Here is an 18,832-nt window from a genome sequence, read left to right on the forward strand (position 1 = left end):
ATCAATAATAAGCAAAAGTTTCATCGAACCAAACTATATGATACAAGTGCATACATAAACATACATATTTATTCATGAAGACATATAAAACTATTATATTGCTATAGTGATTAATTCAGGTGAGGAACTGACCAAGAAATTTTGTAGACCCGTGAATGGAATAATCGAGAATAACCGATTATAAATGATAAGAAACAGCCCACTGCTCCCATTTAAATCTATATGAAGATAAAATATAATCAATTTTAGACCAGGATCGAAGCGTAAAGCACGTGCACTCGTTGGTAACCTGACCTTACTGAAAGAGTTCAGGTATCATCTGTTTTCTCCTAAACAATGCTTGAAGAAATTTCGTGATATCTCACTTGAATTAGTAATATGAAAAAAAAAAACGTAAATAAATCTCACATAAACACAATCACAAAAAATAAACATACGTTTAAATAGAGACACTTTATATATATATATATATATATATATATATATATATATATATATATATATGTATACATATTATATATATTGTAAAGGAATATGATTAATTGAGTATAAAATTGCAGAAAAGGTTGAAAATTGATATTTTCGTAAAAGGTGTACACTAGCCAACAGATGGCAGTACCGCTTGTCTGTAGTCGCCAAGGATAATGTACCGAAAAATTATATTTAGTACATGGATGTCTAGCGTGAGTTGAGTATATAAAGCCCCATAATGGTGATTTTCGGCGGAGTCGCAACAAACAAGTGATAAGTGTATCAAGTTTTTAAGGAATATATGGTAATGTATTGTTTATCCATTTGGACGTTTTCTTGTGTGATGTAACGTTGGTTGCCACTAACTGTTTGATGTTACTACAGTGTATTATATGTTGTGATTATGTAAAGCTTTGCGACTTGGGTATTATACGGTGAACTGCAGAAATTAGTGACTAGTAGTCTTGATGAAGTGCTATTGTGTAATGCGTTTGTAATTGGTTTATTGTTCTGTTTGTGACTTTAATTTCTTTACTAATTGTTATTAAAGTACATTTTAAGTTATTATGGGTAATCACTTTCCTGATATATTCTGCTCGTAAATCCTTAGTATAAGAGATTTTGTGTTTTCTTGTGTTACATGGGGGCCTGTCGAACGAAACCCGAACGTATCCCTATTAACTTATCCTCTGTGTTAGCTTATTCTGTCAACCGTTAATTGTTTTTTAGCACTTCCATATACTTTAAAGGGGGGGGGGAGAGTTGTGATAGTGTTAGCGCTATATTTGTCTTGCTGTGTTATTTTGAGCAGGTTATTAAAGGTGTTTGATTTGAAAGATTTCATACGTAGTCCTAGTGGTGAAAAGTTAGAAGGTATAACTAAAATAGACTGGATGGTTCTAGCTAGGTACTATGATGTAGAAGTATCAGAATCTGCAAGGAAGCAAGAAATCTCAAATAAAGTAAGTGAGGCGCTAATGACTTTAGGAATTTTGTCTGATAAGGAAGCGTTGTTACTAATGAATTGGGAAAAGGAAGAAGCTGATAGCCAGCAAAGTGCTAGTGATAATAATACAGAGGATAGTACAAGTGAAGAGGAAGGTGCTAAAGCCGTACGTGAAAAAACCAAGTCACTTAAAGTCAAACCAAAAAAGTCTAAACTTGTTTATGAAGGGATGAGTGTTGAGCAGATGCAGATTCATTTGCAAATAGTTAGATTAGGAAATGAGAAAGCTGTCGAACTTAAAAGATTAGAAGCTGAGGTTGAGCAAAAGAGGATAGAACTAGAGATAAAGAAAATTGAAGTAGAAGGAAAGTCCAAAGTAGCACTAAAGTCTTTTCAGGTAGACAACGCAGTAAAAAGTGTACCCATTTTTGTTGAGAATGAAGTAGATTCTTTTTTTTTTAAATTTGAGAAAGTAGCAGAACAGCGTGAATGGCCGAGAACGTCGTGGAGCACGTTGGTTCAAACTACTTTTCGAGGAAAGGCTAGGGAAGTATTTGCTGCCTTATCTTTGGATGATTCTAAGGATTATGAGAGAGTTAAATCTGAGGTTTTGAAAGCTTATGAATGGGTGCCTGAGAGGTATAGAGAGAAGTTCAGAAGCTGGATAAAAAGAGATGGTCACACTCATATGGAGTATGCACGGGAACAACGACTGTGGTATGATAGGTGGATAAATGCCAGAGAAGTTAATGGTGATTTCGGTAAACTTCAGGAACTTATCTTGCTTGAGCAGTTCAAGGATGGTATTAATCCACTTATTAAAACACATTTGGATGAACGTGATGTAGTTAATGTGGATGAAGCCACTAGGTTGTCTGATAATTACGCATTGACCCATAAGCTGTATCATACTGACGTCACTCCTAAAATTGGAAGGAACAGAGTGTGGGAAGAGCGTCAAAATTACAAGGCACAAGGTAAGACTACGAGTTCACAGGTATCATCAGGGGGAGTTTATAATAAATCTTTTAATAGAGGTTTTAGAGGGGCAAGTCAAAATAGTTATGGTCCTAGTGTTAGTGCTGGAAAAGCAGGATCCAGTGGAAATGATCAGTTTACACCCCGTTATCAAAATGTAGGCGAAAATTTTAGAGATTTTGTATGTTTCAGTTGTGGCAAACCAGGACACATCAGTAGGAGTTGTCCACATCGCACAGAAAACTGTCCAATTCAAGTGGTAAATAAAGTTAAAGATAAACCTGTACATTCTAAAAAGGATTATCATAAACCTGAAAATACTATTGCATTGTTAAATCAACCGCAAGCATGTGGTGACATTAGTCCTTGTTTGTTTGCTTCTCCCCTTAGGCCAGGTAAGAGTTACGGTAACAATAGCATTGATAATATATGTAATGTTGATGAGAATATTGGTTACAAAATGGGTAACAATAGTGTTCAAAATGTTAATAATGTTGGTTATGTTGAGACTAATGTAAAAGAAAATAGAATGGGACTACCTGAAGAGAGTACCAAATCCAAAGGTACTGAATTGTATGACCCTTTCATGGGAGAAGGTTGGTTACACCTCCCTTGTGTTGAAAAAAAGAAAGTAAGGTGGTTAAGAGATACCGGAGCGGTACAGTCTGTAATGGTAAGAAATATGTATGACCAGTGGAAGGATACTGGAGAGTATGTACTTCTGCGTGGGTTTGGTCCTGAATTCTCGGCTCCAATAGTGGAAGTAAAGTTGGAAACTCCGTTAATTTCGGGTTTTGTTAAAATTGCTTTGGTGAGAGAAATCCCAGTGTCGGGAGTAGAGTTAATTCTTGGAAATGATTTATGTGGAGACAAAGTTTTTGGTAGCAGTAATCCAATCTTGACAGAAAAACCCTCTAATTCTTCATCTATTACAGAAGTTGAATGTACATTTCCAAACATATTTCCTGCTTGTGCAGTTACTACAAGAAGTACCGAAGGAAAGGTAAAGCATGACGACGGTTTGGATTTACAAAACTTGTTTAAAGACAGTCCAGAAACACAAGTAAGTAAAGTCAGTACTCCTTTGCGAATGCTGAAAGTTAATAAGGAAGAATTTGTTAAATCTCAAATTGAAGATGAGAATTTGAAGGTAATAAGAGATAATGCCCTTGTTGATATAAATGATATCGAGAAGGAAGGAAAGTGTTACTTTGTTAAGGATGGAGTCCTAATGAGGAAGTTTAAGAGTAGAAATGTTAATGATGTTGTAGAACAAGTGATTATTCCAAATAGTTATAAGAATTTTGTTCTAGGTATTGCTCATGACAGTAGTTATTCTGGTCATTTAGGTATAAACAAAACTTATGAGAAATTGAGGTATTTTTATTGGCCTAAGATGCACAAAGATTGTAGTGAATATTGTAAAAATTGCGATCTATGTCAAAAAGTAGGCAAAGCTCAACATGACCCTTAAGTGGTGCCATTGCAACCCATTGAAGTTCCAGGTGAACCCTTTGAAAGACTGGTTTTGGATTGTGTGGGACCTCTTCCTAGGTCTAGCAAAGGCAACGAGTATTTGCTGACAATTGTGTAGTGCTACCAGATTTCCAGAAGTTATTCCTTTAAGAGCTGTTAGTGCTGATAAGATAATTGAAGCGCTTAACAAGTTCTTCTCGCTGGTTGGTTTGCCTAAAGAAGTACAAACTGACCAAGGAACCAACTTTACGTCAAAAAAGTTTACATCATTTTTAGCCTGTCAGAATATTAAGCATTGCTTATCATCTTATCACCCACAGAGCCAAAGAGTGGTCGAACGATTTCATAGAACCTTCAAAACCATGCTTCGCACGTACTGTTGTGAAAATGAAAAGGAATGGGATGTCTACATCCCAATGTTGCTATTTGCCGTTCGTGATAGCGTACATTCATCGTTGGGGTATTCTCCTTTTCAGTTAGTATATGTCCATCAGGTAAGGTCGCCCATGGAGGTGATAAAAAATCAATTGATTTCAGATGAAAAGGATTCTATCACTTTACAAGAAATGAAGGAAAAAATAAAGAAAATATGGAAAGTAGCACATGAGAATCTCTAAATGGTACAAGAAGGGATGAAAAGAAACTACGACAAAAAGGCTGCAAAACGTGAACTCGACATCGGAGACAAGGTTCTAGTGTATCTCCCTACATCTGGTAAGGTTTTTAACCAGAAGTATATAGGACCTTGCACGGTGAAAGAAAAAGTAAGTGATGTTAACTATCGAATTCAATTTCCTACAGGACGAAGGAAAGTTAAAACTTTCCATATTAACAAGTTGAAAAGGTATAATGAATCCAGTGGAGTGTTGTCAATTGCAAAAGAGTATGATGAAAAAGATGTTGAAGGAGAATTTGAAGTTAGGATAAAAAATACTGAGTATTTGAGGGATTATGAAAATTTTAGAAAATTATGTATTCATTTATCTGATGAACAGCAGCAGGATTTTAAAGTGCTTATTAAAAACTTTTCAGATCTGTTTTCAGACCATCCAAAAAGGATAAAAGGAGTACAGCATAAAATCAGGTTGAGAGAGGAGACTCCAATAAGTCAGCGTCCGTACAGAATGTCACAGAGGCAACAACAACAGTTAAAGACCGAAGTTGCTTATTTGCTGAAACACGGACTAGCAGAGGAAAGCCATAGTGAATGGGCTAGCCCATGTATTCTAGTCGACAAACCTGACGGAAGTGCAAGAATGTGTACAGACTATCGAAAGGTAAATAATGTAACTATAAAAGATTCATATCCCATGCCCAGAGTAGAAGATAAAAAAGGAAATAATTGATAATGTAGCAAAGTTTCCTTTTTTAAGTAAAATTGATTTATTGAAAGGATACTATCAAATTGAGTTAGACAAAAACAGTAGGAATATTGCTGCATTTGTTACACCCCATGGACTTTATAACTATAAGGTAATGCCATTTGGTTTATGTAATGCACCTCTGACATTTCAACGTCAAATGAATTGTATCTTAAAGGATCTCGAAGGTGTATTTGTTTATTTAGATGACATTATCATAGTTGGAGAAACCTGGGAAGATCACATAAAAAAAGTATATAATGTTTTTATAATGTTTTTAAGAGGGTATTAGAATTCAATGTCACGATAAACCTTGCAAAATGTGAATTTGGAAAAACTACTGTTCAATATTTAGGACATGAAATAGGAAGTGGCCACGTGAGACCTGTTGATTGTCATATTGAGGTCATAAAGAATTTGACCATACCTACATCTAAACGTGGCGTGATGAAATTTTTGGGGACAGTGGGGTATTACAGAAAATTTTGTAACTTTTCAGATGTAGCCTACCCATTAACAGAGTTGCTGAAAAAGGATGTGAAGTTTGTTTGGTCAAAGGAATGTGACGAAGCTTTTAGCAAACTTAAGCTTATGTTAATGTCTAAGCCAGTGCTGAAATCCCCAGACTTTAATCTACCATTCAAGTTACAGGTTGACTCCAGTGAAGCAGGAGCTGGCAGTGTATTATTACAGGAACATGATGGTATCTTACATCCTGTATCTTACTTTTCAAAGAAATTCAATAGCCACCAGTTAAATTATAGTATTGTTGAAAAAGAAGCTTTAAGTTTAATTTTGAGTTTAATGCACTTTGAGATATACTTGTTAAACAGTAATTTTGAAATTGACATATATACTGATAATAATCCATTAACCTTTATTAATAAATGTAAGCACAACAATAAGAGAATTTTAAGATGGGCTTTATTTTTGCAACCATTCAAAATAAATGTTCACCATATAGCAGGCAAGGAAAATGTCATTGCAGATTCTCTCTCTAGGTCTGTTGATTAATCTAAACCTTTTATTTTGAAAGGAAAGTGCTTGTTACCAACGACGTGGCAGTCTCCGATAGTTGCTGAATGGTGGAAGTGGCTAATGTTTAAGACTGTAAGAGTGAAAATTCAGCATGGACTGAGGAGAGAGCCGCGGAGTTTAAAGGGGGGGAATGTAAAGGAATATGATTAATTGAGTATAAAATTGCAGAAAAGGTTGAAAATTGATATTTTCGTAAAAGGTGTACACTAGCCAACAGATGGCAGTACCGCTTGTCTGTAGTCGCCAAGGATAATGTACCGAAAAATTATATTTAGTACATGGATGTCTAGCGTGAGTTGAGTATATAAAGCCCCATAATGGTTATTTTCGGCGGAGTCGCAACAAACGAGTGATAAGTGTATAAAGTTTTTAAGGAATATATGGTAATGTATTGTTTATCCATTTGGACGTTTTCTTGTGTGATGTAACGTTGGTTGCCACTAACTGTTTGATGTTACTACAGTGTATTATATGTTGTGATTATGTAAAGCTTTGCGACTTGGGTATTATACGGTGAACTGCAGAAATTAGTGATTAGTAGTCTTGATGAAGTGCTATTGTGTAATGCGTTTGTAATTGGTTTATTGTTCTGTTTGTGACTTTAATTTCTTTACTAATTGTTATTAAAGTACATTTTAAGTTATTATGGGTTATCACTGTTTCCTGATATATTCTGCTCGTAAATCCTTAGTATAAGAGATTTTGTGTTTTCTTATGTTACAATATGCATATATTGTATATATATATATATATATATATATATATATATATATATATAATAATGTATATATATATATATATGTATATATATACATATATATATACATATATATATATATATATATATATACATATATATATATACATATATATATATGTATATATATATATATATATATATATATATACATATATATATATATATACATATATATATATATATATACATATATATATATATATATATATATATATATATATATATATATATATATATATATATATATATATATATATATATATATATATAATATGTATATATATATATATATATATGTATATATATGTATATATATATGTATATATATATGTATATATATACATATATATATATATATATATATATAATATATATATATATATATATATATTTACACATAGTCTGTATATTATTTCTGGTATGTTAAATAGTAAAGGGACATTCAATAAAGGAAAAGCCTAATATTTGTTAATAACTAACATAGATGGCAGCATGTATCATCTGTAGATGATGAGAACCATTAATATCAGTAACAACGTTCAGGAAAAGCAATATATGAAGTGAGCAGGTAAAAACTCTACAACTGTAACGTGTTTGCCACTACGGTTCGCTTAGCAAGAGTGATTCTCTCGATTCAGATTTTAATATGGCGCAGGTATACTTCGAGGAAGTAATGAAAATGATGAGGTAGAGCATGCTAAGTATTGCAGTATTGACAATGAGGTCAAAATACCTGAGAAATTACTGGCCGATAAGTTTACTCTGAGTAATATATAAAACATTTACAAAGATCATATTAGGCCGAATTGAAAGACAGCTCGACTTTAGAAGTGGGTATTCAGTAACTAATCATATCCATAAAATTAACAATATTTTAATCATTCCAAAAATTTCAATTCTTTTATAATAATAATTTTAATAATTTTAACAATATTCGTAATTTCAATAAATATTCTAATACTACGACTTCGACAACGACGCCCTCGACGACAACGACTTCGACAACGTCGACTTTACCAAATTTGACGACGCCGACTTCAACGACGACGACAACTGCGGCGACAACGACGGTTGAGACTGAACCCCACTTGTTATGCCCAATGCCTAGCTTGCAGATGACAGCAGTTTACACAGGGCGACACCTGCAAGGAATGTCGGCCAATATATAAAGACAATAGCAGATATCATTAATTCATACAATCATGTACCATGAAAATGACACATTATTTATCAACGTTTGATTATAAAACGTGCAGCATCAGTGCTCACGAGCACTAAAATACCTATCCATGAAGAACAAGAGTCTACTCGTGAGTATCAAGTTGCCCACCTCTGCTCTAGGGCATTGTCCTGTCCCCTGCCTCTCTGCCATGCATGAGTAACCTTTAATAGCCAAATTTTCAAAGCTAGAATTGATTGGAAAGAATATTTAGACAAGAAAGCAGATGAGACTGACAAAGCTATGAATTCTGTGAGTGGCTATGGTGTAAGAATCGCTCATAGAATTATTAATTGAAATCTCTACAGAGCCGAAGAAGCATGTCCCCATCAAAAAGAGATGTATCTGTTATAACAACAAAAGATGAAGAAAGATATACCTGAAACTATGAAAGACCTTGATGTGCCCTTGAATGAATTCAGTGTGTTGCAGCCGAAGCTATCATTAAAAAAAACTAAAGAGCTGAATATGATGGAACAACTGCTGAGATGAAATTTGTCGAAAATAAAGTGACCCTCAGAATATTTATAAGATTATTTTGTGGAATGTTGACATTGGGAGGCAAAATCTGATGAATTGGAGCTAGGGGTGTTGGTAAAAATTGCTAAAAAGGGAGACCTGACAGATTGTAATTACAGAGGCATCACACTCACGCCAGTGGTCATAAAAATATATATTATGCTTATTCTAAAGAGACTAGAGAGAAAGATTAATGAAGAGTTGACATGAACAAGCAGGATTTCGAAAAGTTAGAAGTTTTACTGACCAAATTTCATTTTAAGACATGTACTGCATTTTGATAGCATATGTGGACTATGAAAAAGCATTTTGTGGAGAACCCTGAGTTATTGTGGAGTTCCTCTTAAATATGTAAATTTGTTTAAGTCTGTTCATAAGTATAGCAAGTGCAAGGTAATGTTAATGGAGTCCTATCAGATTCCTTTCCAGTGAACAGCGGAGTACTCCAAGGGAATCTGTTGTCATCTGTTGTCATCTATGTCATTTATCCTCCAAATCGATTTTGTAATACATAGAACAGCTGGGGATGATAGAGAAGGGTTGGACTGGATTGGTAATAGGAGATTACCTGACGTAGAGTATGCTGATGACACTGTCCTTAATAGCAGAACACCACTGAATATGCAATGCTTACTAACCAGAATGCCTGAAATATCGCAGAAAGTAATACTCATGATAAATAAAAGAATGACAAAGACGACAACATATTATGCAATGGGAGACGAAATATCATTGGAAGGTAAAAGGATTAATGAGGTACAATCATTCAAATATTTAGGAACTATGATACCTAACACAGGGTCTTTAGAATTGGAATTTGATAAAAGATTGAAAAAAGAAAATCAAACAATAGCAAGGTTAAATAGAATTTTAATATCAAATCGCCCGAAATCACATATAAATATCAGGCTATACATCAGTTTAGTGAGATCGGCGTTACAGCATAGGCATGAGTCATGGTATGACAATGGAACAATCTCCAATAGATTTGGTAGATTTGAGAACAAAGCCCTCAGAAGGATATTGGGAGTTAAATGTTGACAGTGCCATATGTGGATGAGATCATGGATGGTTTGGGCATGCTCTTCGTACTTTCTGAAATAGATTGGATCACCAAACGTTTAACTGGGCTCTAGTATATAAAAAAAACATCATCCCGATAATGTTATATACCTGGACTATACTATCTAACTGCGTGAAACCGAGGAGTTATCGGGAAAAAATCATATAAAGCTTGACATAAAATATAACTTTGTAGCAGCAATGTGAAACTTCTCCCTTAGAGAGAAATAAACTTATGAGTTTTATTCAGAGACGCGATATCCTTATATTAACATACAAAAATAACAGCTGTCTACAAAACTAATTTTATTTTATCGAATGATATACTTAGGATGCAAGATACACCAGTGTTGAGTGTTTTCACGTTGAGAACACTAAAGTAGAAATCTATGATTGAATTTCAAGGAATAATTGGTAAATAATCTACTCATTGGATACTTTAATAATACAGACTGATTCGAACTGATTGTGTTAAGAATGTGAAGCTGTCCCCTAGTTTTTATAAACTGAAGTAGGAAGGCACGAAAAATACTTTTCTTTTTCTAGTGGGAAAAAATATCTAATGTAACTAATGCCACAATAGCAAAGATGATAAACATTGTTACCGCTGATGCTAACTGTTTTGCGCAGAGAGAGAGAGAGAGAGAGAGAGAGAGAGAGAGAGAGAGAGAAAGCCTCATGATTAACACAGTTAAAGACAGCACCACGTGCATAAAGTATTTCTCCAAACATATATATATATACTATATATACATATTTTATATATAATACATATATATACATATATATATATGTATATATATATATATATATATATATATATATATATATATATATATGTACATGCATACATACATACAGTATATATATATATATATATATATATATATATATATATATATATATATATATACACACACACACAATGTATAGCAATCGTAAATAACTTACCCTGCTGTGTAAGGTTGGTATGAACCCTTCTCTTTTGATAGCAAGGACCCATCTCCGCCGAAGCTCTTCATCATGTGGAAATGTACAAGAATGCTTTTTTCAGTATTTTTATAGTTCCCATGTCACCTTTGCACACTACACTTATTTACCATTGTTGTTTTTCACAATTATTACGAAAAAGCACGCATTTACCTCGTCGGAGAAGTGTAACAACTTTCCTCACCAAAGCACGACCTAAACTGACCCAAAGGCCTGGCCTGATAGCCACGAAGACGTTGGCCTCTTTGTGATGACGGGGATTAAGATATCTGGGTGATCCACCAGGCCTGAATCTCTAGCTCCTTTCACCGAGATATGATTACTTGCTCCCCCTCTACCCAATGGACAGGGAAAGACCTAGTAGTTATTCGTTTGGCAATGCTGCTGAGCGTATCCTCCAAAAAGATTATATGCATATGTATATATATATATACACTGTATATATATATATATATATATATATATATATATATATATATATATATATAAGTACTGTATGTATATATACACACACACATATATATATATATATATATATATATATATATATATGTATATATATATATATATGTATATATATAAATATATATATATATATATATATATAATTATATATACATATATACATATATATATATATATATATATATATATATATATATATATATATATATATATATATATATATATATGCTGTATACCCAGACAATTGTTCTTCATTATATAGGGGAGATTTTCCCATTTCCTCATAGATAAGACAACACCAATCAAAGCAAATAATTCTTCTTCACTCAAGCTGTTAACTATAGTGATTGTTCATTACCTACTCTACACTTGGTATGGGCAAAAGAGACACTAAGTATGGTAAGCAGCTATTTTAGAAGGACACTGAGTTCCGGTTAGGGACATAGCCTCTGTACCATGGCCTCCCTCTATCAGTTAGAGTTCTCTTGCTTGAGGTTACACTCAGGGGCACTGATCTATCAGTTCCCTCTTTTCACTATTTTTATTTTTTAACAGTGTGTTGGGTGAACTTAATAAAAGGGTCAAGGATACCTGGTGTTTTATCAAGAGGTTGCCTTTTCCTTATCTGCTCCTCTTTTTTCATCTAATATATTCATTCGTATTGCTCTCACATCTTAGATTGAAGTGGCTATCTAAGAAGGTACTAAAAATAGCGTAGTGTGTCAGTTTCCCCGTGTTGATCAATTTTATCCAACCTTCTGTCTTTTGATGTGTCGGTTGCATTTTAATATCACTATTTAGTTATCCACATATTGCTTTTGTTATGGTTATTGTTTTTCTTTTCAAGTAGGCTGAGAACTTTTATTGTCTTTAATTCTTATCTTATCTGGAGATATTGAACAAAATCCTGTACCAGTGCGTTACAGAATTAACCATCGCCATACAGTGTATTGCAATATTTGTGGACTACAGAGAAATATTAAAGTCTTTACAGTTAACTTCCTAAAGTATGATATTTCCTTATGCTCAGAAACTGAGTTTTGTAAAAAGAGGAACTCACCTGAGCTACTTATCACAGATTTTAAGAAACCAATAATTCTGAAACTAAATTAGATGCCATTCTTGGAGCTAGAGGAATAACGATATATAAAAGAAATAAGTAAGTACCTTGGTTCTTATGTCATGCTATTTGTATTCCATCTATCGGAATCCAGACTGGGAAGATCCTATATTTGGTTTTCCTCTAACTACTAATGCTATGATAGAAAAAAATAGAAAGGTCTTTTTTCGTGCTTGTTGGTGATTTCAATACGCACCCACTGATCGAAATGGTTTACGAGCTTTTGCCTTGGGTTTAGAATCAGTCATGTTAGGCTACTCACAAGGCTGGATATTGCTTGGATCTAGTGTCCTGTGAACCCCCTGGTGTTATAACAAGCAAGGTTGGTGTTTTCTCAAGCCTTGATTTTGTTGATAATAAGGATTGAGAAGTCTTTCCCTTTTGTGCCATACTCAACATAATGGATAGGCGTAATCCTTCTTTTGTATAAATATACCAAAATGAAGGACAACATCTGGTTCAGTGATGATATTAGGTGAGCTTATTTTGAGAAACAAAAGGACAGTAGCTCCTCAACATTCAGGTCTTTGCATTGACAATTTCTTTTTAACCATATACAAAAATTCTAATAATGAGTCTTGATTACAAATATAATTTTGAGAAACATATTCAGTCTGTTACATTTTAGTTGCACAAGATATTTTCATATTGAGAGTGTTTTAAGATTTTCGATAACCAATGTATCCTGAGGAACTGTTTTAATTTTTTCATTCTATCATGGGAGGTAAATCAGTTGTTGTTTGCGGATGATACTGTACTGGTAGCAGACACAGAAGAGAAGCTTGACCGACTAGTGACAGAATTTGGAAGGGTGTGTGAGAGAAGGAAGTTGAGAGTTAATGTGGGTAAGAGTAAGGTTATGAGATGTACGAGAAGGGAAGGTGGTGCAAGGTTGAATGTCATGTTGAATGGAGAGTTACTTGAGGAGGTGGATCAGTTTAAGTACTTGGGGTCTGTTGTTGCAGCAAATGGTGGAGTGGAAGCAGATGTACGTCAGAGAGTGAATGAAGGTTGCAAAGTGTTGGGGGCAGTTAAGGGAGTAGTAAAAAATAGAGGGTTGGGCATGAATGTAAAGAGATTTCTGTATGAGAAAGTGATTGTACCAACTGTGATGTATGGATCGGAGTTGTGGGGAATGAAAGTGATGGAGAGACAGAAATTGAATGTGTTTGAGATGAAGTGTCTAAGGAGTATGGCTGGTGTATCTCGAGTAGATAGGGTTAGGAACGAAGTGGTGAGGGAGAGAACGGGTGTAAGAAATGAGTTAGCGGTTAGAGTGGATATGAATGTGTTGAGGTGGTTTGGCCATGTTGAGAGAATGGAAAATGGTTGTCTGCTAAAGAAAGTGATGAATGCAAGAGTTGATGGGAGAAGTACAAGAGGAAGGCCAAGGTTTGGGTGGATGGATGGTGTGAAGAAAGCTCTGCGTGATAGGAGGTTAGATGCGAGAGAGGCAAGAGAGCGTGCTAGAAATAGGAATGAATGGCGAGCGATTGTGACGCAGTTCCGGTAGGCCCTGCTGCTTCCTCCGGTGCCTTAGATGACCGCGGAGGTAGCAGCAGTAGGGGATTCAGCATTATGAAGCTTCATCTGTGGTGGATAATGTGGGAGGTTGGGCTGTGGCACCCTAGCAGTACCAGCTGAACTCGGTTGAGTCCCTGGTTAGGCTGAAGGAACGTAGAGAGTAGAGGTCCCCTTTTTGTTTTGTTTCATTGTTGATGTCGGCTACCCCCCAAAATTGGGGGAAGTGCCTTTGGTATATGTATGTATGTATGATCATGTTTTAAGTATTTTTTTTTCACTCTGTGGTCTTTTGCTGCTGGCTGGAAAAAAAACCCTGCAGCCTATCAAATTCCATACTCCAGATCTAAATATTAATATATGTCACCGTCATACTGTTACATCTTTGAGCATATTGTATAAGATTTTTCATAATTCAGACGATCCTTTGCATTCCAATTTTCCCATTTTGTACCATTCACATATTTCGTTTGCAGTTATTTCTTACATTCTTGCCTTCTCCATCATAAGTTTCTCATCATTCTAGAAAGTTTATTTTAGGTGTGACCGAATTATGGAACAATCTTCCTAATATGGCTGTTGAATCGGTGGAACTTCAGAAGTTCAAACTTGTTGCAACTGTTTTTCTGTGAAACAAGCAGATCAAGACTCGTTTCGCAATATAGATGTGACTGATATATTTTAAAGTTGTTAATGATCTTAGAATATTCTAAGCCTATATTGTTATTTTTCTTATTTACAGTTTATTTGTTACAAATTTTTATTTCCTTATTGGGCTGCGTTCCCTGTTGGAGTCTTTGGGGGTAGTAGCACCCTGCTTTTCTAATTATGTTTCGGTAATATTAAACTAGTGGTTAATGTGGGTGTTATTAAAAGTATTCATTGGGATAAAATTATAATTTCTGTAATGAAGGATAATAGCGATAGAATAATATTCTATCTTATATTCCTGTGATATCGAAAGGAGTCTGAAACAAACTGTTTTTCAGGCAACGATTATTAACTTAAAAACGATTTATTCTTATTTCCTTTAAAGTTCATATTATTGTTTTTTTTTTTAAATGGAGTTCATATTTTTTTTCTGTTTCCCACCGAGAGATGGGAAAGGGGTCTTGTTTTTTATAACTCTCTTTGTCTCTGTGTGTTGGTCTTTTTTTTTCTTTTGTTTATTTGTTTCATTGTTCGCAACTTTACGGGAAAGTGACTAGACCGATTCCCTTGATTCTTTTTTTTTCCCGGAGAGATGCTCTTTCTAACTTGATAGATCCCATTAAAATTTGGACCTCATAGGTTCAAAGACAAGGTCACAATGACCCATAAGGTTAGAAATCACTTGAAACCAAGACCAAAATTCACATTTAATTCTATATACAGAAATAGTGGAAATGCAATGTTTTGAAGATTGAAGTTTCAAGGTTTAGATGGGTCGAATATTCTCGGTCATCGAAATTTAGAGGGTCTAAACTCTCAATAAGTACAGATACAGACTCTGTTAATATTATTGACATATGTAAAACCACATATGGGTTTTAAAATGACACCATGATCTTTGACCTTCTGTATCCTTGAAAGATCAAATACAACATCACCTGATTTCATCAAGTTCAGATTCACACTCGTTTAATATTATTGACGGATAAAAAAAAGAGAAGAAAAGAAAAAAACGTCTAGAGCAATGGTAGCACTTTTGTTAAGGTTCACGTACGAGGGGTGGGTTTGCCGTGTTTGACGCCGCCATTTGTTATTTACTATGGTATTCTTCTAGTAGTGGAGCAGCCAAAGTGTAATTTTGACTAGAATCATTCATTTGGTGATACAAGCATGAAATTTGGTGTGAATGTGCTATGTAGGTCATGTTTTAAGAAAAAAGTGCTAGCCATCAAGAATTCCAAGATGGCGGCCATTATTTCCAAGATGGCCACCAGTTAATGGAAAAACAATGTTAAAACATAAAAGCGCTCAATGTTTCACATCTTGGTGCAAAACTATTGATATATTTGCCTTCTTTGGTGCATCTCTGGTGAATAAGGTAGATTTCCTGCACAAATAAATACTATTTATACCCTTACAGCATCAAGAAGCATTAATAAACAGTCATAAATACCATTGCTTTCTGCCTATAAGTCCTCAGTTGATAAATAGAGTAGAAGATTAATAAATGTTAGTAAAAATTATAAATTAATAAAGTATAATAATAATAAATAGTAGATAAATAATCCATTGTTGCCCCTTAAAAGGACTGCTAATGCCGGGGTGGTAAAAAGGATGAGCTCTCTTCCAATGTACAGTGGCGATTCTAGGACTCTGAAAGTGGGGGGGCCACTTCAGGGCCAATATAAATTTTGGGGGGGCATTTATTGTTGGTGGCTAGGTGGCACTCTGAAGACAATATTATGTCATTAATGAAATAACAAATGACAATAATAACACCTCATTACTTTCATAACTTGCATTTGTAAAACATATACATGTATGCCTACACAAACATTATGATAATGGAGGTTATTCGTATTACTTAAAAAAAAATATATATGTATTTCTTGCAATATATTTTTAACAAAATCGCAAAAATATGGCAAAAATATCTTCAAAACAAAAATGAATCATGAGTTATGAATGTAATGTAAATATTATGTTGATATTAAAACCCCATGCAAGCATGCATGAAGTAATGCAGTGTTGCCAACAGGGCGAGTTTCCCTTTCCTGAGGTGAAGTAGATTATAGTACGTATATTTAGTGCAGCTTAATTCTACGATTATCATGCCGGCTATCAAATTCATCAACAAAACAGTCTAAATCAATTCCCTCGGCACGTGCACTTTCAATGGACAGTAATGCGATATTACTCAATCTAGCACTGGTCATGGAATTTCTGAGAAATGTTTTCACTAATTTCATTTTTGAAAAACTTCTCTCACAAGAAGCACTGGTAACAGGAAGAGTGACAGATATTAACAATAGTTTGTACAAACAGTCAAATGCAGCCTTATAAGGACTAAGGAATGACAGGAATTGTGTAATGGATGTAGGCTGTATTGGCTCTTTCGTGAGTAATTTCTTCACCAGAGGGATCTCATATTGTAAATCATTTTGACTGACCGAGTATGCCATTGCATATGCCTTCAAGTCTTCTTCTAACAAGAATGTCTGTCCTCCAGGACAGAGAGCTGAAATACCACAGAAAATTGCATTTGACTCTTTGGAGAAACGACGGTCTAATTCACTAATTAAGCAGTCTAGGACTTCATAGAAAATCCTGATGTGTTGCACATGACATGGAACAGAAGATCCTTGACCACTTGTTTCAAACACGATAAATCCATCAAGCTTACGAGGTTTCTTTACCCGTTTTCTTGTTGTTGTTGGTGTAATGCAGCATTTCCTGCAGAGTTCATTAACCTTCTCAGAGTAATGGTCATTCAAGTCAGAGTTGCGTACATTAACTAAATGTTCATGGAGTGACGAAATTAGATTTGCTGCTTTTCCTAGGTCTGCTTGTTTATCCTGTAGCTGTGTAGACACTTTATTAACTTTTCCAAGAATATCTGTGAAAAATTGCAATAAGTAAACAAACTCTGCATCAATCTGGGCAAGCAAACCGCGAGCGGATACAGCTCGGGCACCAATGTCATCTTCAGAAATTTCCTTCAAAAGTGTCATTATGCATTGCAGACGGAGTAGAGCATTTTCACACGAAGTGGCCCGACACCACCACCTTGTGTCACTGAGATGCTGCAGTTCTCGTACTTGTTCTTTAGGCAACATTTCACGCTGTATCAAAATGAATTTCTCATGAACTACCGAGTTACTAGCAAAGATATAGAGTTCTTCAAGCAAACTAAAGAATTCAGCAGCTTCGGGTACATACTTTGCAACATTTATCAACACTAAATTGAGCCTGTGTCCATAGCAGTGTATATAATATGCAAAAGGAGCTTTATCACGAATTCGTTTCTGAACACCACTAATCCCTCCACTCATCACTGATGCCCCATCAAATCCTAATCCTACAAGAGAAGATTTGTAATCCAACCCCAGTTTATCCAAACTCTTCAAAATAATATCTGTGATAGAGGCAGCATCCAACAAGTCCATCTGAGTGAAAGAAATGAAGCACTCCTGAATACAATTTGCTATTTCATCATAAAATCTAATAACTAATGCCAACTGCTCTGCCTTACTAACATCCTTGGCTTCATCAGCTTGTACAGAAAAGTAATGACATGACCTAACTTTTTCTGCAATTTCTTCCTTCACCATACATGCAAGTGTGTCAATCATCTCATTCTGTATTGCAGAACAAGTGTATTTTTCATTTTTTGGACCACTTTCTACTCTATCAGCTATAATAGGATCACGTTTAGCAGTGAATCTGAGAATCTTACGAACATTTCCTGGATTCAGTTCATCATCACCTTCTCTATGTCCTCTCTGCGAAATGTCTTGTGTTACAGTCAACAGGATTATTTCACCTAATGTCTTTATGTAATGACGATTTTCAAGAACTTTCTTCTGGTATGCCTCACTTATACACTGAGCAATTGATGTTTTATCAGCTTTATTTCGTTGATAGTCCGCCCATGCAATACAAGAAGTTTTGTGGCACTGAGAGGAAATGTGCTTTTCGATGGCACCATCTTTTCCATGTGCTTTCTTCCATCGTCTAAAGCCACTCTTTATGAATGCTTCATCTGCATTGCCATATGTTGGTGGAGCAAAGTGCCTGCATGCAAAACAGAACATTGCATCTCGTTCTTTAGAATATTCAGCCCATTCATATTTGTCGAACCAAGCCCCCACAAAAGACCGAGCATGAGACTTTCCTTCACTATGCCTTGGATACTCTTTTAATCGTACCTGAATAGGATTCTCAGAAGCAGATTGAGAAATGTCAGCTGGTGCAG

General features: G+C 34.8%; 1 protein-coding gene across 1 annotated transcript; it reads left to right on the top strand.

Annotated features, from left to right (window-relative positions):
- Positions 1-592: 592 nt before the first annotated feature.
- On the top strand, positions 593-6,977 carry LOC137615292 (uncharacterized). Its single transcript, XM_068345031.1, has 2 exons — positions 593-5,148; positions 6,269-6,977. Exon 1 carries the CDS (start codon positions 1,365-1,367, stop codon positions 3,867-3,869), a length of 2,505 nt encoding a protein of 834 aa, XP_068201132.1. The 5' UTR covers positions 593-1,364; the 3' UTR covers positions 3,870-5,148; positions 6,269-6,977.
- The last annotated feature ends 11,855 nt before the right edge of the window (positions 6,978-18,832 follow it).

Source organism: Palaemon carinicauda, chromosome 21 (assembly GCF_036898095.1).
Source record: "Palaemon carinicauda isolate YSFRI2023 chromosome 21, ASM3689809v2, whole genome shotgun sequence".
Lineage (NCBI taxonomy): Eukaryota > Metazoa > Arthropoda > Malacostraca > Decapoda > Palaemonidae > Palaemon > Palaemon carinicauda.

Excerpts from the sequence above, each read along its gene's own strand:
- LOC137615292 (XM_068345031.1), top strand. The coding sequence starts at position 1,365 with ATGGTTCTAGCTAGGTACTATGATGTAGAAGTATCAGAATCTGCAAGG.